The sequence below is a fragment of the Nycticebus coucang genome, chromosome 5, assembly GCF_027406575.1.
Source record: "Nycticebus coucang isolate mNycCou1 chromosome 5, mNycCou1.pri, whole genome shotgun sequence".
NCBI classification, from domain to species: domain Eukaryota; kingdom Metazoa; phylum Chordata; class Mammalia; order Primates; family Lorisidae; genus Nycticebus; species Nycticebus coucang.
In genome coordinates this window covers 30,853,575-30,879,281 of record NC_069784.1, presented here as the reverse complement: position 1 = coordinate 30,879,281, position 25,707 = coordinate 30,853,575, and the positions used below count along the sequence as shown (strand labels likewise).

The following is a 25,707-nucleotide window of genomic DNA, read 5'->3' as shown; positions in this document are numbered from 1 at the left end:
TGGCGCCCTATCCCTTTGAGCCACAGGCGCTGCCCCTAAAATCACTTTTAAAGAACTCATAATATTACTGTGTTGAAACATCTACCTACTGTCTTTCTTCCCAAATACCATATTCTGAATTTTAATACAACTATCAATTGACACTCTTCTCCCATGAATTAATATATTTTCACATTGAACAAAGTAGCTGAGATATAATAAACTTTAACTAGCATAGGAATTTAAATAATCAAGGAGTCATCATTATAAAATCTTGATACAGTAAGGCCCTTGGAGGTCATAAAAACACACACCACACACACAAGAAAATGGCATTATCTATATACAGGACATGATCCAGGACACAGGACTGTCCTCTTAAATATGATTACTTCTTTTACACTACATAACCCAATCTCTAACAAACATTTTCAAACACACTGGTAAAGCAAAATATAAATTATGCCTAATAAAATTAGCTTTGAAAATATACATTAGACGATTGTGTCCATTTTTACAATCCTTGATTACGTTCTTATGTTTGTTAAGAATCTTGAAAATGTTGTATTTTGAACACCTGAAAATGTTATTACTGTAACTTATATGTCTAATATCCAATAATTTATCTACACTTTTTTAAAGTGTTAACATTAAACCTAAACTGACAATTGTGAATGCACACTGCATTAATACGTAATAACCCAACCAACACTTCAATGTAAACTGAACATAAATTGTTATATTAATATTTAGTCTTGAATTCCAAGCATTTGCAGGATTTAGATTTCACTTAGCAGTAGGTAATAAGATGTAAGTCTGAATATTGTTGCAATTTAAAAACACCATACTCATAATGTGGCAAATTATTAAGCAAATATTATAAAGGGTGATTCCTGAAAATTCTAAGCAGAGCATCCAGAAAGTTGGCTTGGAATCACCAGAAAGCTGATTTTAAATATTTTATAATTTTAAACTTTTTAAACTCTGAATGGAATTGATCAGGCCTGCAATCTGTAGGCTATGTTTGCAGTAGCATGGTAACACTACCAGTTTACATTAGCCAAGGGTCCAAAAGTTTGTAATATACTATTTTTGAGCCAAATTCTGTTATCAGAGTCCATTAGAACTATATAAAAATATTTTTTATAGTTTTTATATCTACTAGAATAGACTTAAAAATATAAACAATGTGAATGAAAAAAATAAAGTAAAATATTTCTTATACTCAGTAAGCAATTCTGCCTACAGTCAATAATTAAATTAAATCTATTTTCCAAACATAGAAAGCATTTTTGCCCACCAAGTCATCTTACCCTTTCTAATACATTTTCTCTCCCTTGAAGCAACTTATTAAATAACTCATGTAATTTGCATTCTCAGGTCCAGTGTTAATCAAAAAGAAAATTCCCCCACTATTTTAAAGAAAAATGGTGGCTCCTTCCCAGCAACTCCTGTGAGGACACAAAAAGGGGACTCAGAATTTGTCTAATTGAAGGCTGAGCATGGTGGCTCACACCTGTAATCCTAGCACTCGTCTGAGCTCAGGAGTTTGAGACTAACCTGAGCAAGAGTGAGACCCCATCTCTATCTAAAAATTGTCAGGTGTTGTTGCAGGCTCCTGTAGTCCCAGCTACTCAGAGGCAAGAGAATCGCTTGAACCCAAGAGTTTGAGGTTGCTGTGAGTTGACACCATGAGACTATTGAGGGTGACAAAGTGAGACTATGTCTCAAAAAAAAAAATCTTAGTCATGTGATCATAGTAGTACTGGAACATTGGATTTATGATAAGCTTAAAAAGTTCTTCTGAGCAGCCTTGAATTTAAAGTTATAGCACTATTTAAAATAATGTAATACAGCAATCCAGAATGTCTCCAAGAAAAGTCATTTTGGTCTCAGTCCACTGACATCTGTACTATTATTTGGTTGTTGTTTTATCAATAGTTACAGATTAAAGGAAGTTATTACAGATCAATGAATAAAATATTCATTTAAAAAATTTCTAGTTATGTACAATATATGCTTGATAGTTCAAAATTCTCCAAATGGAGTTATTAGACAATAATTATTTTAAATTATTAAATGAGTATTTAACTCCTTTAAATTACTTTTAAAACTTTAATGGCAATTAACACATACACAAATTTAAAGTAATACTAAGGACTTATCTGATTTATATAAAAGCAATGCAGTTAAGAGATTAAGGGCAAGACTCCATTAATGCAAAAGTCACTGGCTACTAACTAGCATAGGAGTCTTGAAACACTAAAAGGCTTTAAAATGTATATGGAGAAATAGATGTGTGTATCTCTATAATACATTTAAATATGAATTTTATTCTCTGTCATATCAGACCCAGAATATTACTTTATCCATTTTTATGTAGTTGAACAAAAAACATTTAGCAATTCTTTGTTTAGTAAACTTTTCTATAAATATAGAAATCTAAGGTATGTGAAATGTTTTTTTCAAATCATACTTCTTTTTTTCACAGATTTGTAGGTAATTACAATTTTCAAACTTTGATTTTCCATGTGCTTTGATATATCTGTACAGAAAGAGTAAGATAAAAATACCTGAATAGATCTAATTTGCAAAAATTGATATATGATAATTGTTGTGTGCTCTTGCAAAGAGTGCATAGTACATTTCTGCAGCAATCAAAAAGGTAAAATCTTTTTAAACTTCAAATTTCAAGTTTACTCTAATATTCCTTCTAATTCTAATCCCTGGAAATACTTTCAAGTTTTGATTTCTAGATGCCAGGTTTTGTGTTACATATATATACATATTTTAGCTTTAAACTTTTGTATTTTTAAACCATTCCAATATGATCAAATTCAGCGTGATGATATCTTCACAGATTCTGCAGGAGTTCTCTGTGCAAGATCAACGTTGAGCTTCCTAGTGCACCATCGTGGAAAACCAGTTAAAGACAGTATGCAACTATGCTTTAGTGGGATTTCCTGCAGGTTTGGGATCGTAACCGTATAAGAAAGTAGCTGTTATTACAAGGATGGCTCCAAGGAAAAAGACACTAAATAAGATAAAAAGAGAAAGAGAGAGAGAGAGAGAAAATCAGATTAAGAGCAAAACAAGTGCTTTCTATTTCTTTACTATAACAATCATAATTTGAGGGGAAATGTCTCAGTAAGATGGGTAACAAATACTGAGTAATTACTAAATTCTTGGTATTCAGTTAAGTGTTTTACAAGTATTATCTCACTGCATTCTCACAACAATCCTATGAAGATGTACAGGTATTATCTTAATTTTTTATACATGAAGAAATAGGTTTAAAGAATATAATTTTCTAAATCCCAAAGTGGAGATTTATCAAGTGGAGAACATAAATGTCTTAACACAATAAACAAGTAAATGAGGCGAAAGCTATATTAGTTTGATGTAACCACGTCAAATTGTATAAAAAAATCAACACACTGTACCCCACATATGCATAAGTGTATTCATGATCTATGTGTATGACTTAATTAAAAAAATTAATAAATGTCATTTATAAGTGACATGTTTATAATTTCTCCTTTATAATAATATACTTTCTCCAACTTTAATATCAGGTGTACCCAGATCAAGTAGAATGATTTTGATGTATTTCTTCTTTTTCTATTTGTCTATAAATATTAGTTGTCTATTTTTTGTTACTTAAAAAAAATAATAATAAATTAACCGATGACTCTATACTGAATCTCAGAGTCAGGGCATTCTATAATAGCCATACTCTTGTTTGACGGTGTGAATGTTACTTTCTTTGCATTATTATTATCATTATTATTGGTCAATATTTCGATGAAGCAATTGTCTGATTCCTTTTCTGAGTGTATTTATGTTCCTTCATTCTTTACAAGGTTTTTTGTTTCTAATCCTTATCTTAAACATTGTTATTGTTATTAAATTTTAAGTCTTTTTAATTTTGTGAAGGCAAAAAAAAAAAGGAAACCTAATTAACACATGTATATGTAAAAATAAAAAAAATAAAAAATAAATCCCATAACTTTAACTGGAAAACAGGATTCAAATCCATGCATGTCTGACTCTAGAGCCTTTCTTCCATTGCACTACATTGTCTCCCAAAACAAAATGTTTTAAATGCTGTTTTTTACTTTAATATACATTTTGCATGAATACATTTAATAATAAAAGGTCTTAATTCTTTAAATAATTGAAAATATAAAAGGCAAATTTCATTCTTCCATGTCAGCCAAGGTAAAGTAATAAGCAGATCTCAGGACTGATTTTTACAAAATGCTTAATAAAAGGAAATTACATTAAATGAAAGAAGTTCTAGGTTTCTTCTTTATTCTATTTATCTGTATATATAATCTACCCTACTATAAACTGGAAATGAACTTGGACTGTATGTAAACTAGACTAGCACTCTTAATTTTTTAACATATACATTTTTTTTTTTTTTTGAGACAGAGTCTCACTTTGTTGCCCTCGGTAGAGTGCCAGGGCATCACAGCTCACGGCAACCTCCAGCTCTTGGGCTTAGGCGATTCTCTTGCCTCAGCCTCCTGAGTAGCTGGGATTACAGGTGCCCGCCACAACACCTGGCCATTTTTTGTTGTTGTTGTTGCAGTTTGGCTGGGGCCGGGTTTGAACCTGCCACCCTAGGTATATGGGGCTGGCGCCCTACTCACTGAGCCACAGGCGCCGCCCAACATATACTTTTTAATTTAATTTTATATTTTATTAAATCATAGCTGTGTACATTAATGCAATCATGGGGCACCATGCACTGTTTTTTCTTTAAATGCTATTGCGGACACATGAATTGGTCTTGGTTTTAAAGTTTCTACTAACAGTTCAAAGTCATTCTCCTGATTTAAAAAATTTTTTTTTGTTCTGCAAAAGAAAAAAATCATTAATCCTTACTATGACATAAAAGGCCCTTCATAATATGGTCCCTCGAACCAAATCCCCCCTTACTTCCACCCAATCTATAATTCAGATACTCTACTCAGTGAACACAATATGCTCATTCACAACAGTGTCTTTATAATGCTATTCCCATTGGCTACAATGTCCTTTCTTCCAAGAAAATGCTTATTCGTAACAATTCAGGTATAGTGCCTCCAAATTCATTCCCCTAGGAAAGGCGTCCTCAAACTGCAGCCCGCAGGCCACATGAGGTGGTGTGATTGTATTTGTTTCCGTTTTGTTTTTTTAGTTCAAAATAAGATATGTGCAGTGTGCACAGGAATTTGTTCATAGTTTTTTTTTTAAACTATAGTCTGACCTCCAACATTCTGAGGGACAGTGAATTGGCCCCCTGTTTAAAAAGTTTGAGGATGCCTGCCCTCGGTAGTGTTACTTTATCATAACACTTATCACACTTTAGTAAATTATGCATTATTTACATGTCTGCTCCTCTGCCCAACCATGTACTCTTCGTTCATTTTTATACCCCCAGAGCCAAGCATTTATAAGGAGCTCAATAATTATTTGTTATTATTAAAAACTAGTGTTGACTTGATGGAAATAATTAACTTTTCAGTCATACACATAAGATTATGATAATATAAAACTTAGTATATCTTGAAGAAATTACCACCATAGAAATACCTGATAATTATTGAAGCTTTGGAAAAGCTTCTGACTACATACTTTTTCTTCAATCATTATGAACTTTTCTTAGCTTTCTGAACTCATCAGGAACAGCACAGACTGAAAGTTCATGCTCAACTGAAAGCTGTCTGATCCAATGTTCCACCCTCTGCAAGAATCCCTTCTATGACAGCTCTAAAAGGAACTACTTGAATACCTAGTAATGTCAGGAAATCCCTGCAATTTTCAAATGGCTAGGAGAGAAAAGATTTTGTTAGAAAAGAGAACATTAGAAAAAAACTATCAGAATGATTAGTTCAAAGATTTGAGGTCCCTCTAACAGAGTTAAATATATATATTTCCATTGCTATATTGATCACACCATTATACTTTATTTATTCAAGTGTCTCTCGAATCACTGTGATTGAAGAGAGACAAGAAACTGTGTCTCATTCACGCTCTCCTTTTTGCCCTGGCTCTAGCATAGTGACTGGCAGACACCTAGTGGGCACATATGAAACCTATGATTAAAGAGCAAACAAGCCTGGACGGCGCCTGTGGCTCAAGGAGTAGAGCGCCGGTCCCATATGCCGGAGGTGGTGGGTTCAAACCTAGCCCCAGCCAAAAACCACAAAAAAAAAGAACAAACAAGCCTATTTGGAAGGATGATAATACTAGTAAATAAAATAGAAAGCACAAGGAAAATAAGTTAGGAAAGTGAGTACTTCTTTTTTTTTTTTGTAGAGACAGAGTCTCACTTTATGGCCCTCGGTAGAGTGCCATGGCCTCACACAGCTCACAGCAACCTCCAACTCCTGGGCTTAAGTGATTCTCTTGCCTCAGCCTCCCGAATAGCTGGGACTACAGGCACCCACCACAACACCCGGCTATTTTTTGGTTGCAGTTTGGCCGGGGCCGGGCTTGAACCCACCACCCTCGGTATATGGGGCCAGTGCCTTACCGACTAAGCCACAGGCGCCGCCCGGAAAGTGAGTACTTCTAACAAGATATCAGTACAGATGTCTAGAGGTCAGTAAAATATAAGGATCTCGAGTTTAGGTAAAATTGGGGCTTATCTTCATAAAGAGGAAAACATGGCAGTGGATGAGATGGCCAAGGAAGTGCGCAATGGTCCATTAGCTACCGAAGAGACAAGGTACAAGCACACTACTTCAGAGAAGCCAAAGAAATTGTTTCAGGAGGTGGATGGAGGTAACAAAGGCAAATATATTATTACATTTGGAAGAGAGTCGAATAAAGTTTTATTGCTTAAAATGTATTCTTCAGATTCGGGGCCCATGGCTCAGTAGTTAGGGCCCTGGCCACATATATCAGGGCTGGCAGGTTTGAACCCAGCCCAGGCCTGCTAAACAATAATGACGATGGCAACAACAGCGACAAAAAAATAGCCGGGTGTAATAGCAAGTGCCTGTAGTCTCAGCTACTTGGGAGGCTGAGTCAAGAGAATGGCTTAAGCCCAAGAGTTTGAGGTTGCTGTAAGCTGTGATGCCACAGCATTCTACCAAGTGAGACTTTGTCTCAAAAAAAAAAAAAAAAAAAAAAGGCACAACCTGTCTCATCACGGCCCTTCTTGGGTATCCCCCTCAGGCAGACCTGAATCCATGGACAAGGCTCACCAGGTTATCAAGTGCAAGGCTGCAGTTGCCTGGGAAATTGGAAAGCGTCTCTCCATAGAGGAGATAGAGGTGGCACCACCAAGGCTCATGAAGTTCGAATTAAGATCATTGCCCCTGGAGTTTGTCACACTGATGCCTACATGCTGAGTGGAGCTGACCCTGAGGGGTGTTTCCCAGTGATCTTGGGACATGAAGGTGTTGGAATCATAGAAAGTGTTGGCGAAGGAGTTACTAAGCTGAAGGCAGGTGATACAGTCATCCCACTTTATGTCCCACAGTGTGGAGAATGCAAATTTTGTCTAAATCCTAAAACAAATCTTTGCCAGAAGATAAGAATCACTCAAGGGAAAGGATTAATGCCAGATGGTACTAGATTTACTTACAAAGGAAAGACAATTTTACATTACATGGGAACCAGCTCATATTCTGAATGCACAGTTGTGACTGATATCTCTGTTGCTAAAATAGATTCTTTAGCACCTTTGGATAAAGTCTGCTTTCTGGGTTGTGGCATTTCAACTGGTTGCGGCACTGCTGTGAACACTGCTAAGGTGGAGCCTGACTCTACTTGTGTCGTCTTTGGCGTGGGAGGATTTAGATTGGCTGTGATCAAGGGCTGTAAAGTGGCTGGTGCATGTCGGATCATTAGCGTGGACATCAATAAAAATAAATTTGCAAGGGCCAAAGAGTTTAGAGTCCCTGATGTGTTAACCCCCAGGATATCAGTAAACCCATCCAGGAGGTGCTTGCTGGGATGACTGATGGAGGAGGGGACTATTCCTTCGTGTGTATTGGTAACGTGAAGGTCATGAGAGCAGCACTAGAGGCGTGCCACAAAGTGTGGGGTGTCAGTGTGGTGGTTAGAGTAGCTGCTTCAGGTGAAGAGATATCCACCCGTCCATTCCAGCTGGTTACAGGTCATACATGGAAAGGCACTGCCTTTGGAGGATGTAAGAGTGTAGAAAGTGTTCCAAAGTGTCTGAATACATGTCCAAAAAAATAAAGTTGATGAATTTGTGACTCACAATCTGTCTTTTGACAAAATTAACAAAGCCTTTGAGCTGATGCATTCAGGGGAAAGCATTCGAACTGTTACAGAGGTTCAAATTCACAAGAGAAAAATATGCCCATCCTGTCTTGTGGTCTCATGGGAAGCAGCCTGACAGGAAGAAGCTCTTCCAAGTTCACAGACTCTTAGACCTTCAGTAACTACTATATGAGATAATGTTATATGTGTAATTCATAAATCTCTGTAATCAAGGACAAGGCTAATTCAGTCATAAATCTATTTTCTGTACTCTCCCTCACACAAATAATTGCTCTCTCATTAAAGAATATTTTAACATAATAAAATTTCTACAATTCTGAAAAAAAATGGATTCTTCACAAAGGCAATTTTGCAAAAAGATAGAGGGTTTAGCTATCTATTTTAGGAAAAACAATCCATCGTATCCATTTGGCGTGGTGTCCTGGACATATTCTCAAAACATTCATTAAATCACAATAGTATTATTGTCTTTTCTTATCTTCATCCCAATATACCTAACACACGCCCTCAGAAACATGAATTCACATGCAGGCATATACCTTATTGAAAAAACTACTCCTCTTTTGTTCTTCTACTGGTTTACTTGTTTATTTACTTGTTTGTTCCCTGAATAATTCAAACATTTAATTACTTCAGCCTTATATGAGATTTAATTTTTTTTAAAAGGGTACCCTAAAAATCTACACATTCAAAACATTCTCAAATTAAAGCAAATGATTTCCTTACCTAATGAACAAGAAATGAAGCATCAAGACATAGGTGTTGTTAGGCTAGTCTCACATGCTAAGTGATTTATTCTCATACCATACTAAAAACAGAAATACTTTAAAATTTTGTCTCATAAAAATTACAGATTTCAACATGCATGTCCCAGACCTATTATGCAGGTTGACAGAAAAGGATTTAAACCACAAATGTCAAATGCAGAAACAGAAAAACCATTATATTTTTCTACTACCAAATTCCACCCATAATCCTATTTTACTAACCTTCAAAAACACAAAAGAATTTTACTAGCTGTACTAAAATTTTTAAATCTTGAACATTCACTCAACAGACATACCAAGTACCCATTAGGTGCCAAGCACCAGTCTTGCTTACAAGACGGTGATAAATCTTCTGAAGAAAGGAGGAAAGAAAAGGTTGGAATAGAGGGGGATACTCTTTTATTTAGGGTAATCTCTTTGAGCCAAGTCCTGAGGAAGTAAGAGGATATGCCAAAAAAATAAGCAAGAGATGAGTATTCCAAAAAGATAAAGAGAGGCCATTGACTAATGACAAATTTTGAGTGAGCAAAAGCAATGAGAAGGTTTCCAAGCAGAGTAGTGATATGACCTGATTTATACCGAAAAGAATCATTCTAGTTGCTGAATAGAGAAGACTAGACGTACAGGGCAAGAGAAGCAAAGAGACAAGTCAGGTAACTAGTTCCTTAATCCAGATAAGAATGAGGCAGTTTGGGTGGTAACAGTAGAGATTGTAAGAAATGGTCTAATTCAGATGTTAAAAAGGAAAAGCTGACAGGTTGTCTCTGGGTTAGAAAGACATATGAGAGAAGCCGATAACCTTACTTCTTACCACACTCAGAAAATAAAGAACTTTCAAACCTTTCAACCTCTTACAGACCTACTGATATTCCTATCTAAATTGTGTTCCTGTGGATTAACTATATTCCTATCTAAGCCAAGGATGCTGCCATTTACTGAAACGAGAAAACCAGCTAGGAATAGGGAATGAGTTACCTAGTAGACGTTAGAGTGAAAATGTTGAATAGAAGGTTAGGAACGTAAACCTGGAATTCAAATTTAAATGAGAATTGTTAGCCTGTAGATGATATTTAAAGCCATGAGGACACCTAAAAGAATGAGTACAGATAAAAGATCTTTGGGAGACTCCAAAGTTTAGATACTAAAAAAATTAGGAAGTATAAAGTTGGAGGAAGACTAAGAATGGTGTCCTGGAAGCAATTAAAATAATATAATCCCACTGTTTGAGACTATAAATTAATAATTTTACAAAAAGAAGAAGAAGAACCTTCAGTCCCATCTGTAATGGGTATTCACTACACTTAATTCCTCCAGACTCTGTCCTCCCTTGGCGTCAATAACACTACAGTCCCACGTCTCCTGTCTTACTTATCATCACTCCTTCAAAATCCTTTTCAAATGGTCGCTTCATTGCATGACCATATCACTTAATCATAAGCTACCTTTGCTACATGAACTATCTTCTTCAAGAATGGCATCTACTCACTTGGCTTTAGTTATATAAATTCTATATTAAAAATGCTATCATATGACTTATTTTATGATTTTATGTGATATTAACTTTTTTACATGACTATTGACTTTGGAATAAAACATTCAGTCCCACTACAAAAAATCTGTCCAGACAAATTTATACAAAAAATTTCCCAGGAGAAGTTTATCTTTCACGCATTTAGTGTGAAATCTTTTTGAAAAGACAGTTAAATGAGTTTTTAAGTTACATTTCAATGGTTCTTCAAAAGTTGTAATGAAACAAAATTTGTCAGATCACCTTATGAAGAATTCTTATTTTTGTATATACTCTTGGGGATTTAAAAAAATAAAAAAGAAGATTTTACCTGGTTGGCACAAAATCTTGTAGCCAAAAATAGGATATCAGTGTTGATAATATTATGGATAGAGAGGTTGCAAATCCTTTTAAAATATTATCCGCATACTTAATAACAGCAGCTATTACAAGGCCTCCAAGTGCCTGCAGAAGTTTTAAAGGATTATTTTTAAAACCAAACATATAAAATTGCCTTACAAACAATTTCACTACTTAATGAACCTTTAAGCTTTTTTCCCATAAATTCAATCTCATTATAAGTGATTTCTGTTAAACATCTCTTGTAAGGAACAGACTTCTAAGCTTTATTCAACAGCTCTTTTTTAATTTTCTACATTTGTATCATGCCTATCAATAGCCCTCTTATTTCAAAATGTACCTTAATAAAGTAACTACTAGGGAAATCTGAAGTTTATTATACCTGTGATGGAGTTTGACCATATTACAAATAAAACATCTATCCTCATCCAATTTAATAATTAAACATCACTTGGTTAGACAATGTGGGAAGTCTGGTCACTAGGAACAGTCAAATATTTTTACTTTTAAGTAAAAGAAAGCAACTCAAAAGTTATTTTACAAGCCTTTCAACAGCCTCCTAACTTGTCTTTCTTCCTCTAGTTTCTCCCAATCTTATCCACCTCTCACTGTTATCAGATTGCTCTTCCAAAGCACAGTTTTAATCATGTTTCTTTTTTAAGAGTGTAGAAAGAAGTTTCTATCTCACCCCTTTGCAAATTCCAAATTGTGACTACTTTAATATTCTATACTACATAGTTTTGCTTTCTGCCACACTACTTATCAGTTATCAAATCTGGGTTACCTACCTTAATGACTTTCACTGTACCTCTTCTGTGATGGCAGTTTTATTTACAAAAAGTCATGAATTTACGCCAACTGAGCTCACTACAAATTAATGTTTGGGTCCCATTTTTTCTTGGCAATATTGCCATTCATCTGTTTCTTCTCTGTTGCATCCCTTGTAACAGTTACATCAAACTTTTATTTTGCTCATGTCTTCAGGCCCTTATTAAGGGAAAACGGCCTCCTCTCTTTGTTAGGATAAAATATATTACACATAAACTCTCTTGACTTACCTTGTCTCTACTTCAAATTTTCTCTCAAATATTTTTTTCAAATTTTCACCTATCTTGTCTCCTTTTCTCCCTTCTCCTTCTTAAAAATAGAAGTATCCTTCCTGCTTTCAAAACACAACCATCCTTTGTCACCTTCACCTGTGCTCTGAAACCTTGCTCCTTTAGGTTTTGTGTATGTCAAGGAGAACAGAAAAAGGCTCTGAGGGCAATCGTTTGTATCTTCATTTTTATAACCTCTAGGATACTCAATAAGTATTTTTTGAAGATGAAATGAATTTCTTTATCCTTAATTTCAAGTTATATATGAACTGAAGTGATTTTAGAGGAACAGTCCCATATGTGACCACAATAGGAGGCTATACACTGTCACAGATGAAATGTCTAAGACCACATGTTGGGTCTTAATGTCTGAACTACAGATTTCCTGTACAAAGATAGGAGTTTTAGAAAAATCAAAAGTTGCATTTGCCCTTAGCCTCCATTATTTTATTCTTAAACTTGTATTTTCATTAAGTCCAATTTAAATACAACAATGTACATTCAAGACCCCTTTCAAAGTAAGATTTCATTGGGCCATTCAGACCAATTCTGTTTTAACTTTCTTAAATAAATTAGATACATTGAGAATACTAACAGGAGGGATATTTTTTCCTCACATATCAGTAACTAGTTTGATTCTCTATATTTAAATAAAGTTTATTAGCATTAAATACAAGACTTTAAAATGCTTTACCTGAAGAACAACTACTATCCAGGTCAGTTGGTTATACCCCTGAAAAAATCCATTCTTTGATACCAGTTCTCCATCATAAATGTATACACCCATTAATCCAAATATACTCCCAAAGAAACCTAAAAAAAATATAACATCTGCATCACATGTCGGTTAGCTTGTTTGAAAAGATACTTTTCCACTGATATTCCAAATAATGATATAATTTGACTATTCTTTAAAATTTTTACTTGGTTTATATAAACTTACCTATAAAAGTATACTTTAATACTATATTGTAAATATAAGACAAAGACACAAGGATATAAAAAGATAAAGATATAGAATATAAAAAAGAACAGAAATTACCAACTTTGGAGTACTAAAAAAAATGATGTATAAAATACACGATCACATGGCTCAAATATCTGTCAAATGCTCAATTTTGGCATATGTCATTGTGTCTTGTATCTTCCTACTACTAGGTCCAGATTTTCATATAGTCACATTCATATATGCAAATATAAAAGCTCAGGCATTTGATATAGGATTTTTCCTTACTAAGAAGTTTTAAAAGTACAATAATTTAATATACAAAAAATTAGGGCTAAGAAATAGTCGTAGGCAACATCAGAGTCTGTGTTACTGAAGTCTTGCTAAGGGAAAGCCAATTCAGTGAGAGGAGAAACTAAATCTTTACTATTGACTCTCTCACCTCTACAACATAGACTACCATATGACTAGGATCTATGAGATTTTTAGGAGTACTGCTAGGCTATAAAGAAATGCATGCCCAAAGGAGCCATCTCTTTGAAATACATGCAAAGATACAGGGGGAAAGCAATTTTTTAAAAATAAAGCCATAACTAATCATGGTATTCCATGATGGAAAGGAACTAAAAAGGATGAGAATACTCTAAAATTTAATTTATATCTATCCTTATTCCTTTTTTAACTACAGTAAACTCCCCGACATCTGGAACTCAAGCACCACCACACAACCTGTTCAGAAAAAGTCAGAGTTTAAACGTGGTGCCCCACGTCATCAGGGAGCCAACACTCCGCGCATCACTCCCACGGCTCCTGCGTGTTCTCAGCACCCCAACGTGTCCATATGTAGGACCACTACTGCTTTCTTGGCTGGTTTACAATTGGGTATGGACTTTCTACAGCTGACATTATATTGCCCTGTGCTTTTGGTGGGACATTTTGATCATGCAATCCAGGTATATATGTTTGACTATCATTGGATTTCTAACTGGTCATACTGTACATATACTGTGCTGCCTTGCTACTGTGCCTCTATTGATATCAGGTTAAATAATGGAGTGTCTTATTGAATGGCATAGACAGTACTGTGATATGGCTTACTGGAACTTGTAGTCCCCAAAGCTTGGTATCCTATATCCTACCCATTTATGTAGATTTTGTATCCTTAATGCTGTGAGGTAGCCTAATTCTGTGATATTTGATTTCTGTATACACACTGGTGCATACATTGTAGACACACATTGGTATAAGAGAATAAAACTATGTTACAGTAAATAAATTTGTCTTTTTTAATTAGTGTATTTCAATATTAATATCAAGTACAGAGTTTATGGCATGCTATGGTGTGGTATAGTATGAGGTATAGAGCTAGTTAGGCCCTTTTTAAATAGTAACTCTCAAACAACCAGAAACTACATTTATCTCAGAATCTACCATTCCCCATGGATGCCACATAATGGGGAGATCACTGTAATTATAGAAGATGCTTACAGGGATATTAAATATTTTTAATTTATAAAAGTAACACTTCATAATTACTTAAAAAGGTATACAGTACAGAAGGACACAGACATATCATACACCTCAGCATGAACAGACCCATTGCACTGTAACCCCAGCTTAATATTCCCTTGTGTGGATGACAGTAATTCCATGCGCCAGGAATTACTCTAAATGCTTTCTGTATGTACAAAATGCAGAAAGCATTTTGTACACTCACTACAAACCCATGAGGTGTAGGTATTTTTATGCCCATCTTATAGGTGAAGAAACTGAAGTACAGAGGGGTTAAATAACTGGCCTGATCTCATACTACTGGTAAGTAATGGGACTTGGAATTCGAAGCCACATAGCGCGGCTCTGCAGTCCATGATCTTAACCACTACATTATTTAATTATATACAAATAATTTATGTAACCAGTCCTCCAAATGTTTTATATTTTTTATAATTCTAACCAATGCTAAAATAAATAGCCTTAGACATCTATCTTCATGTTCTTGTAGGATAAATTCTTATCAGACTGGGAATTCTTATATCAAAGCCTTTATTTATTTAGTATTTTGGTCAACATTCCCAAATTTATATACAACAAAGTTATAACAATCTTTATTCCTAGCAACAATAGGTAATAGAGCTACTATTCCTCCATTTTCTGGCTAAAATTGGATCTTATCAGTTATTAATGTTTAATAATTTGATATTTGAAATATATTATGTTGTTTGAATTTCTGTTATAATTTCAAGTTATCTATCACTTATTTTAGTGTTGTTTCAAAACTTTAGTCAGCTTACCATTGTTTCTATGAGCATTCCACCATGAGGTTACCAAGAATAAGAAATCCATCAAGCACCACAAATCATTGTCTTCCATTTTTATCTTACAAGTCAGGAAAATTTTATGCACCTCACATACTTTAAATATTTTTTCTGATATTTGCATATTTATATAAATAGCTGACATTTATTAGTGCTTATTATGTGTAAGTCACCTTATTCTAAAGATTTTAAATATACTAACCTCATTTAATCTTCACAGCAACATATAAGGTAGTACTATAATTAAGTAAATTTTATAGATGAGGAAGGAAAAGCAGAGAAAGATTAAGTAGTTTCCCTAATGCCACATAAGCGGTAAGTGATGAAATCAAGATTTGAGTGCCTAACTTCAAAACAAGGTATTCTTAACTACTCTGCTATAGATTACACTTTTTCTGAAATGATGAATTAAACTCTTGAAATTTTTTCAAGCCTGTGAATTTGTTTCATATGCAAACTAAGGATGCAAATACAATTTTGCTTTAAAAATATTGACACTGGTTCCCTCAGCAGTGACTTCAGGGAGCCCTGAAGACCAGGAAGAGCTCCTGACCAACAACTTCCGACTTCCTCCCCCTCAGACACGGGTAGAATCACCAGGAAGAGGGGAACAATGGGAAAGAGACAAAATGGCTGCCTCTAGAGGGGCAGCAAGATTTGGAAACATGCTTATTTCCCAGGCACCTCCATTGTCTCCCCATCTTGGGGACATGAAAAAAAGTGTCAAGCAATCATGATTGCTCTGTGAAAAAAAAAATATTTACATTGATTATTTAAAAAAAAAATGATACATTTTCTACAAATTCTATAGAGAAACTTAAATCCTATGTAATAAAATGAAGGTTCATTACTTGAAAAGAGCTGGAAGGATGGACTTTAATCAAATTTGGAAGGTCTGACTTAAAATACCGGCTGTTAGGAGTATGCACAATGTACTGTGTATGGCTTGGAGGGGCCTGTATGACAATTGATTCAGAGAGACGTGGTAACCCGATCTATACTGCCTGGATTCAAATCCTGTGTCAACAACTGATGAATAGGTTAAGCATGGACAAGTTATTTAAAACCTCTCTGGGGTGGTGCCTGTGGCTCAGTGAGTAGGGCACGGACCCCATATACGGAGGGTGGTGGGTTCAAACCCGGCCCCAGCCAAACTGCAACAAAAAATAGCTGGGTGTTGTGGCGGGCGCCTGTGGTCCCAGCTACTGGGTAGGCTGAGGCAAGAGAATTGCCTAAGCCCAGGAGCTGGAGGTTGCTGTGAGCTGTGACCGCTGGGCACTCTACCAAGGGCAATAAAGTGAGACTCTGTCTCTACAAAAAATAATAATAATAATAATAAATTAAAAAAAATAAAAAATAAAAACCTCTCTGCACTTCAGTTTCCTCATCTGTAAAATGGTATATAAAAGTTAACATGGACAGAAAAGAAAAAAAACAAAAACAATGGTTTCAAAGGTAAGTCCTAAAGTCACAAGTACAGAGGCTTAAAATACAACGTACTAATCTGCAAATGAGCTGTTTCTCACATGAGCAGTTGTTTTGCTTGTTTGTTTGCTTACAGAGACAAACAAGTTCTCCCTATGTTGCCCAGGCTGGCCAAACTCCTGGGCTCATGCCATCCTCCTGCCTCGGCCTCCCAAGTAGTTGAGACCACATGTTCACACCACCATGCCCAGCTAATTTTTCTAATTTTTGTACTAACAGGATCTTGCTATGTTGCCAAGGCTGATCTCAAATTCTTGGCCTCAGGCAATCCTCCCACTTTGGCCTCCTATAGTGCTAGGATTATAGGTGTGAGCCACCATGCCCAGCATATGGCAGTTCTACGCATCATCATCAAAAATAAATGCATGCCAGGAATGCTAAGTGATGGCATCTTTGCATGGGGGTTTAAATATTACAGTACTACAAAGAATTTATTTGTTCAAAGGCCATCCTTCAATGTGTGGAATTTTTTTCTTTCAAACTGTTTACCTTCAGTTAGAAAAATGCTAAGTATTTAAGACTGAAAACATAACATTTTGAAATAAAAAGGCATATAAGATTTTAAAATAGAGGTGAAAAGTTCATCATTTCAAACTTCCTCTATCTCAATACCTTAATTCCCTTTTCTCAGAGTAAAACATGTAAGTCATGTACAGCACCTTCTGGGAAAGAAGAAGCAATGAAGGATAAATTTAGTAAGACTCCAAATGGCGAAGACAGAAACAAGCTACTTCCTTATGTCACAGACCTAAAATTCCATATTCCTAAATAAAAGGCATTCATTTAAAATATGTTTTTTTAAAAGATAAAAACATTGCCACCTATTTGGATAAACAGGTTTATGCAAGGATTATTTATTTAAAGATGTATGGAAATCTTCAAATCACTTTTAAAAACAATATTAAAAAAATTTAAAACCTACCAAGCTGAATATTTCTTATCCACACTGATTGTTTTGTTTCTTTTAAGATTTTCTCAAAGTAAACTCCAGCAAAGCCACTTGAAAAACATGCTGTAAGAACTGCCATGAGTCCTACGAATTGAGAGCCAGCTGAATGTTCCTTAGACTCAACCTCTTGAGAATCTGAGGGCCACTAAAAAAAAAAAAAGAGTTGAGGCTTAATTCCTGTAATACTTTACAAACTGCATATTAAGAGCCTACTCCTACACCTTAAAATAAAAAGGTAACCAATAATATCATTCTTGGGAATTGCAGAGGAGAGATTTTGAAAGAAAACCTTACAATCATTTGATTTCCCCCCATGGTGATAATATATTGCTATTACAACTTACAATTTTTAAGAAACCCTAAGAAATAACAAATACTTTACATTTCATGTTTTACAAAGACCAGTCTATTATTTTGAGAAAATTCTTTAAAGTTCAATATATTTGGATGAAAGGATGAAAGCCTTAACATTCCCTCTGCTGCCTCAGCAAAAGCAGAGATCAACTGGCAAGCATCACTTGAGCATCAATAAAGGTAGGAAGTAAACCCCACACACTGTCAGGAAAAGACAGCCCACCAGAAAATGAAGGCAAACCCTGTTTACAATAGAAAGGAAATGTGTTGGAAGGGACTCGACGGCTTAGATAGATGTTACTGACCCTTGATCTAATCAATCGATACACTACATCTAGTTAAATTTTCTTTCGCATTTCCTCATTCTTCTGCTTGATCTTTTATTACCTAGACTTCATAAAGCCATTTTTACTTCTGAAACTGTACTTTTCACGGCTACCAAAGACTTTTCAATCATGTGTTAAACAGCTTTTTTTTTTTTTTTTCCCAGACAGTCGCACTTTTTGTCACCCTTCCACAGACTGCCAAGGCATTATAGCTCACAGCAACCTCATACTCCTGGCTCAAGCGATCCTCTTGTCTCAGCCTCCCAAAGCACCTGGGACTACCGCCCCTCCTCACACACACACACACACAACACCGGCTAATTTTTAGAGATGGGGCCTCACTCTTGCTCAGGCTGGTTTCAAACTCCCAAGCTCAAGCAATCCACATGCCTCAGCCTCCCAGAGTGCTAGGTTACAGGCATGAGCCACTACCCCTGGCCTAATTCATTAAACTGAAATAGTCACACTTGGCTCATGGCTACCTCATTGGAAACAAAGCTCTACACTACAGCATAGTTTACAATAAATCTCCTGTCAGAAGCACTGACATCTGTTGTGAGTTCAAGTCTGCTGCTGTCCAGAAGCTTTTCTCCTTCAAGCCAATTTGACTAAAATTTTACTCATTCCTCTCCAAACAAACATAGCTTTTGATGCCTTTATTTCTACTAAAAATCACCAAATATAAATTTCCTTTCCCTATGATATTTATTAGTCTCAAACTCATTCTGATTCTTCTCTTGTAACAACTCTTACATCACTACTGTGAGATATTTCAGCCCTGCTAACCGGCCCCATTATGCTCTCCATTCCTTCAGTCTTTCTCTCCACCAGTCTGCCTTGCACAGGATTCCTACAAGATTCCTCTGATCTGCCTGTCACCCTTCCAAATCTCCACGGAGGCCTTAAAGCCAAAAGCCATCAAATCTAGAGCTCCTAGCTCAATAGTGAAGACCACGTATTAACTGATAGCATCTGTATTTTCTTGATTGCTTGTCTGTACCATGGCATCACAGCTCACAGCAACCTCAAACTCTTGGGCTTAAGCGATTCTTTTGCCTCAGGCTCCCAAGTAGCTGGGACTACAGGCACCCACCACAATGCTCAGCTATTTTTTTGTGGTTGTACTTGTCATTGTTGTTTGGCAGGCCTGGGCTGGGTTTGAACCTGCCAGCTCTGGTGCATGTGCTGGTGTCCTAGCCGCTGAGCTACAGGTGCCGAGCCAGCATCTACATTTTCTAATTTCATCTTTCACCACATCTTTTGTCAGCCCTTTGTTCCCAAGAATCTTATTATCATCCCTAAACTTATCTTATCCACAGCTGCACCATCCATTTTCTTTTTAATCATCCTTTTTCAGCACTTTATCTGGTGCTTCAGACCTACTGAAACACAATAGTGAAGAATGTTTAAGGTGTTTTGATTCTGGCTCTGCCACTACTAGATCTATAATCTTAAGCAATTTAATTAACCTTTCTGAGCTTCAATTCTTCTTCTGTTAAGTTGGAAAGAATAATATCTACCTTAAACAAGTATTACATAAGTTCTGACAATTAAATTCAGGAACTTGCCACCATGCACTTACACTGGCACCACTGTACAAACAATTCGGTAAGGCTTTTTTGTTTGTTTGTTTGTTTGTTTTGAGACAGAGTCTCACTATGTCGCCCTGGGCAGACTGCCATGGCATCACAGCTCACAGCAACCTCCAACTCTTGCTCTTGGGCTTAAGCGATTCTCTTGCCTCAGCCTCCCGAGTAGCTGGGACTATAAGCGCCCACCACACGCCCAGCTATTTTTTTGTTGTAGTTGTCATTATTGTTTAGCTGGCCCGGGGCTGGGTTCCAACCCATCAGTCTCTGTGTATGTGGCTGGTGCCATAACCACTGTGCTACAGGCGCCGAGCCTCGGTAAGGTTTCATAACCTTCTTTCTTTTTTTTTTTTCATGTCAGACGGGTAATGTGCCCACATTGTAACAAGATTTGTGGGAGGCACATGTCATACAAGCACATGAAAACCCAATTATCACGCTTATGAACTACAAAAGGATCCGGTTCCATAAACTTCACAGCTGCAGGTTTGTGTCCCACAGCTGTGTCTGCGTTGTATGTGGTGGTGTTTTGCTCAGTGGCGTTCATTATTGCTGTTGTGTGTTTTTGTGTGCCATACAATGACATCTTCGATGGTCATCCAGAAAAAGAATTCCAAAATTGTTCTGAAATGTGGACTAGGTGCTGGCATCAGTACTAGCTTCCTAAGGGGAGTACTTAGAAGGAGACTTTAGTAATATTCAGCAAAGAGGCCTGCAGCACTTTTTCTAGGATGCATTAACACACTTAAATATTAGACCTAGTACAGAATAAGCACCCAGCAAGGTGCCTGGCATATAAATATTCAATATGCAGATTTGATTATAACTATTATCTTTCAAACCTAAATACAAACTTCTCCCGAAACTTTCCCAAACATTATCTGTACTTACAATGCATAAAATCAGTTGACAATTAATTACATAAAAATGAATGTTATTCGTTTTTCCTAATCTTTATGTTTAAAATTTGCTGATTAGCACTAGAAATGGAAGGAACGGTGAAATACAGGTGCTGCCTTCAAAAAACTCAAGTTGCAGGGACAAAGCAGACATATAAATAAGCATTTATATATAATATAAGTCAACCGGAAAAAATATGTACAAAGTAGTATGGTAGCAGAGAAGAAGAGATAAAGACTATGCCTGTGAGGCTAGGAAGGTATTCTTGTAGAGATAACACTTCAAATGAGTCTTAAAAAATAAGTAAGAGCTAGCCAGGCAAAGAAAGGGGAGAAGTCATTATAGGTACAAGAGGATGAATAAGTGCACAGATGGACAAAATAGCCTCAAAAACCAGTTCAGTTGCAGAAATTCAGATTGTGAAGTGTGGAGCAGCAAAAATGAGCCTGGAGATGTAGACGCATCACCAGAAGTCCCGAGTGCTGTGCTAACCATTCTGGGCTTTATCCTGTAGATTGGTATTCCTGAAGTGTCAGTTATTTGCCTGTGATTTGCATGGTTTTGTCAAGACTATGTTCCACCTGAATAATTAATTACATATTTTAATTGACGATACCTCGCTTTTTAAAATAATACCTACTTTATCTTACCCTAAGCAATATTTATAAAAATGAATTTGATGCGCCATTTATAATGTCATAATATCTATTTAAAATAAATATTAAAAATATTTATTTATGAAATACACACCACATTCTGGGGGGAGTGATGGGGACCCTCTGAATGGCAGGATGTGATATGATTGGATTTGTTTTTAGATAAACCTTTGTGGTAACTAAGCAGAGGCTGGATTTTGGGGGATGGGTAAAACTGGAGTGGAAATAATGTTAGGAGGAAAAGATAACATAACAAGGAAGGAAGAACTGAGAAAACGATAATAGAGAACAGACAAGGACAACATCAGAAAGTTTAGAAAGCAGGATCAGTAAGATCTAGTGATTGTTGGATAATTAGGGAGAAGAAAAGCACCTAGGACAGCTCCCAGGCTGAGCAAAGAGTGGAAACACAGAACTAAGAACAGGTTTTGCAGGGAAGAGGTAAACTTCAATTTTAGATGTGCTGAGTTTATAAGCCCTATTGAATAACCAAGTGAAGATATGCAAGACTTTTAGATACACAAATCTGAAGCTACAGGTAAAAATCAGAGCTAATGACAGAAACCAAAGAATTACCAGCATTAAATGTTAATAAAGATCTCTAGAATGTATGAAATCCCCCCAAATAAGGACATAAATTAGAAAAAAATAAAAGTCTACAAGCAACCCCAATACCTAAAGAGAATATTAAGGAAGATAATCCCAAGAAGGAAACCAATGAGGAATCACTAGAAAGCTACAACAAGGAAAGACTGGTATTAGTGAAGCTGACAGACAATAAAAGCGTGGCTAAGAATCTCCAGTGCTACAGCCAGCCAATAAAACCAGCTTTGTCAATATACGGTATCTAATTTCCCTAACTAGACTGTTCATTTCTTTAGGTAATAAAATTTTATTTTTAATAACTTCTTTGTGACACTTACAGTTCCAATACAGTATCTCATATGACGGAAAGCCCGAAAATATATCTGCCAGTTGTGAGAAACAAGCATTTGTTTGCTTCAACAAATAATAGAACCATATTCTTCATGCAAAGTAAATAAGGTTTTAAAACTATGATGAAAAATGAAAGATGTACTTATCTTGAATAGTTACCTGTACAAAAGCAACTCCAGTCATCAAAATTACTAGGGAGAGCCACTGGTACACACCTAATTTTTTACCAAGCATAGAAACAGAAAATAATGCTGTTGTAAGAATTTTCAACTGATATGTGACCTGAAAAAGAAAACAGCAACATTGTTTTTTAGATGTTTCTTTTTTTAATTTAAAATTTTTCATTATTATGGATATATAATAGGTATATATCTTTATAGGGTACGTGAGATGTTTTGATATTGTCATCCAATGTAAATTAATCAAATCAAGGTAGTTGGAGTATCCATCACCTTATGCCTTTAACATTTCTTTCTGTTAAGAACATTCCAATTCCACTTTTTAAATTATTTTAAAGTATACCTTAACTTATTGATTATAATCACTGTGTTGTGCTATCAAATATTGTTCATTCTGTTTAACTATCGTAACTATAATTTTGTACCCATTAGCCATCCCCACTTTATTCCCCGCTCCCTGCTACCTTCCCCAGCCTCTGGTAACCATCACTCTACTCTCTGTCTCCATGAGATCAACTGTTCTTAATATTTAGCTCCCACATATGAGTAAGAATACACGAGGTTTGTCTTTCTGTGTTTGGCTTATTTCACTTAACATAACAGTCTACAGTTCTATCCATGTTGTTTCAAATGGTAAGATTTCATTTTTTGTGGCTGTGTGATAGTCAATTGTGACCAGTTTCCTTAGCTATTCACTCATAAACGGAAACTTAGGTTGATTCCATATCTTGGCAGTTGTGAATAGTGCTGTGTGAATTTTATATGTTTCTTTTCTTTTTTTTTTTTGTTTTTTTGAGACAGAGTCTCACTCTGGGCTTTGGGTAGAGTGCCATGGCGTCCTAGCTCACAGCAACCTCAAAATCTTGGCCTTAAGAGACCTCCCAGCCTCAGCCTCCTGAGTAGCTGGGACAATAAAAGAACATTTCATCCAACAGTTGCAGAATATACATCCTCCTCTTCAATACACGAAACATTCTCCAGAATAGATCAGGTGCCTATGTTAAGCTACAAAATAATTCTTAACAAATCTTTAAAAACTGAAATCATATCAAGTATCTTTTGCAGACCACAAAGAAATAAAACTAGAAATTAATAATGAGGAACTTTGGAAACTTCTCCAATACATGGAAATAAAAAACATGCTCCTGAACAACCACTGAGTCAATGAAGAAATTACAAAGGAAGACAAAAAATTTCTTGAAACAAATAAAAAGAGAAACACAAAATGCCAAAACCTATGCTATACAGAAAAAGCAGTGCTAAGAGGAAAATTTAATACAATAAATGCCTATATCAAAAAGTAGAAAGATTTCAAATAAATAATCTAATGATGTACCTTAGGGAACTAAAAAAGGAAGAATAAACTAAACCCAAAGTTAGTACAAGGAGAGAAATAATAAATATCGGAGCAAAAGTAACAAAAATGGTGACAAAAAAGAAAAAAATTAAGACAGTCAACCACAGTGACTCATGCCTATAATTTCAGAACTTTGGGAAGCCAAGGTAGGAGGATCCCTGGAGGTTGGAAATTCAAGACCAGCCTGGGCAAAATAGCAAGACTTTCTCTCTAAAAAAAATTTAGTCTGTGTGCACTGGCTCATGCCCATAATCTTAGCACTCTGGGAGGTCAAACCAGGAGATTGCTTCAGGTCAGGAGTTGAAGACTAGCTGGAGCAAGAGTAAGATCTTGTCTCTCAAAAAAATAGAAAAATTAGCTGGATGTGGTGGCATGTGCCTTTAATTCAGCTACTCAGGAGGCAGCAGGAGCTCTGTTAGGACCAGCACACTCCAGCCTGGGCAACAGTGAGACTTTGCCTCAAAAAAAAAGGAAAGAAAAGAGAAGAGAGGAGAGGAGGGGAAGGGAAAGGAGGAGAGAAGAGAAAGAAAATAATAGAAAGGATGAATGAAATGAAAGGTTAGTTTACTGAAAAGAAAATCAAATCAATAAATCATTAGCTAGACTAACCAATAAAAAAGAGAAGACCCAAATAAATAAAATCAGAAACACAAAAGGATCATAACAACTAGAACCACAGAAATACAAAGAACCATTAGAGACTGTTATGAGCAATTATACACGAAAAAACTGGAAAACCTAGAGGGAATAGGTAAATTCCTGGATACTAAGATTGAGCCAAAAAGAAATAGAAAACCCGAACAGTAATGAGATTGAGTCATTGATAAAAAGTCTCCCAACAAAGAACAGCCAAGGACTACATGGTTTTACTGCTGAATTCTACAAAGCCTATACTGAAGAATTAAAACCAATTCTTCTCAAACTATCCAAAATGCTGAAGAGAAGGGAATTCTTCCTAACTCATTCTATAAGGCCAGCATAACCCTGATACTAAAACCAGACAAAGATGCAGCAAAAATAGAAAATTATAGGCCAATATCTTTGGACAGCATAGATGCAAAAATTCTCAACAAAATACTAGCCCACGGAATCCAACAGCACATCAAAAAGATTATTCACCACAATCAAGCAGGATTCATTCCACGAATGCAAGGATGGGTCAAAATATGCAAATCTATAGATGTGATACATCACATCAACAGAATCAAAGACAAAAACTATATGATTAGCTGCTCACGAGTTGAAGACTAGCCTGAGCTAGGGTGAGACCCCGCCTCTAAAAATAGCCCAGTGTTGTGGAGGGTCCCTGTAATCCCAGCTACTTGGGAGGCTGAGGCAAGAGAATTGGTTGAGCCCAGGAGTTTGAGGTTGCTAAGAGCTATGATACCACGGCACTCTACCAGGGGCAACAAAGTAAGACTCTGCCTTAAAAAATAAACAAAAACAAAAACAAAAAACTATATGATCATCTCTACAGATGCAAAAAAGCATTTGATAAAATTTAAAACATCTTTCATGATAAAAACTCTCAACAAATTAATCATAGAAGAGACATACCTCAACATAATAAAGGCCATATATGACTTAAACCCAACGCCAACCTCACACTGAATAGGGAAAAGCTGAAAGCTGTCCCTCTAAGAACTGGAATGAGACAGATGCTTTCACTTTCACCACTCTTATTAAATAAAGTACTGCAAATCCTAGCTAACCAGGCAAGAAAAAGAATCAAAAAACATTCAAATTCGAAAGGAG

At 35.9% G+C, this 25,707-nt stretch overlaps 1 protein-coding gene, 1 non-coding gene and 1 pseudogene across 5 annotated transcripts in view; 1 reads left to right on the top strand and 2 right to left on the bottom strand.

The window, feature by feature from the left end:
• Positions 1-1,947: 1,947 nt before the first annotated feature.
• SLC35A3 (solute carrier family 35 member A3) overlaps positions 1,948-25,707 on the bottom strand; it is a 54,574-nt gene continuing 30,814 nt past the window's right edge. For all 4 annotated transcript variants that reach the window (XM_053592099.1, XM_053592101.1, XM_053592098.1 and 1 more), the window contains exons 4-8: positions 22,576-22,698; positions 17,629-17,800; positions 12,655-12,773; positions 10,835-10,968; positions 1,948-3,013 (exon numbers count right to left, since the gene is read on the bottom strand). In XM_053592099.1, the coding sequence (XP_053448074.1) occupies positions 2,923-3,013; positions 10,835-10,968; positions 12,655-12,773; positions 17,629-17,800; positions 22,576-22,698 (639 nt within the window). In that variant the 3' untranslated portion in view covers positions 1,948-2,922. The remainder of the gene's footprint in view (positions 3,014-10,834; positions 10,969-12,654; positions 12,774-17,628; positions 17,801-22,575; positions 22,699-25,707) is intronic.
• On the top strand, positions 6,639-8,344 carry LOC128586421 (alcohol dehydrogenase class-3-like; annotated as a pseudogene).
• On the bottom strand, positions 20,280-20,383 carry LOC128587071 (small nucleolar RNA U13). The gene has a single exon (XR_008380493.1). It is a non-coding gene; the product is annotated as a small nucleolar RNA U13 (small nucleolar RNA).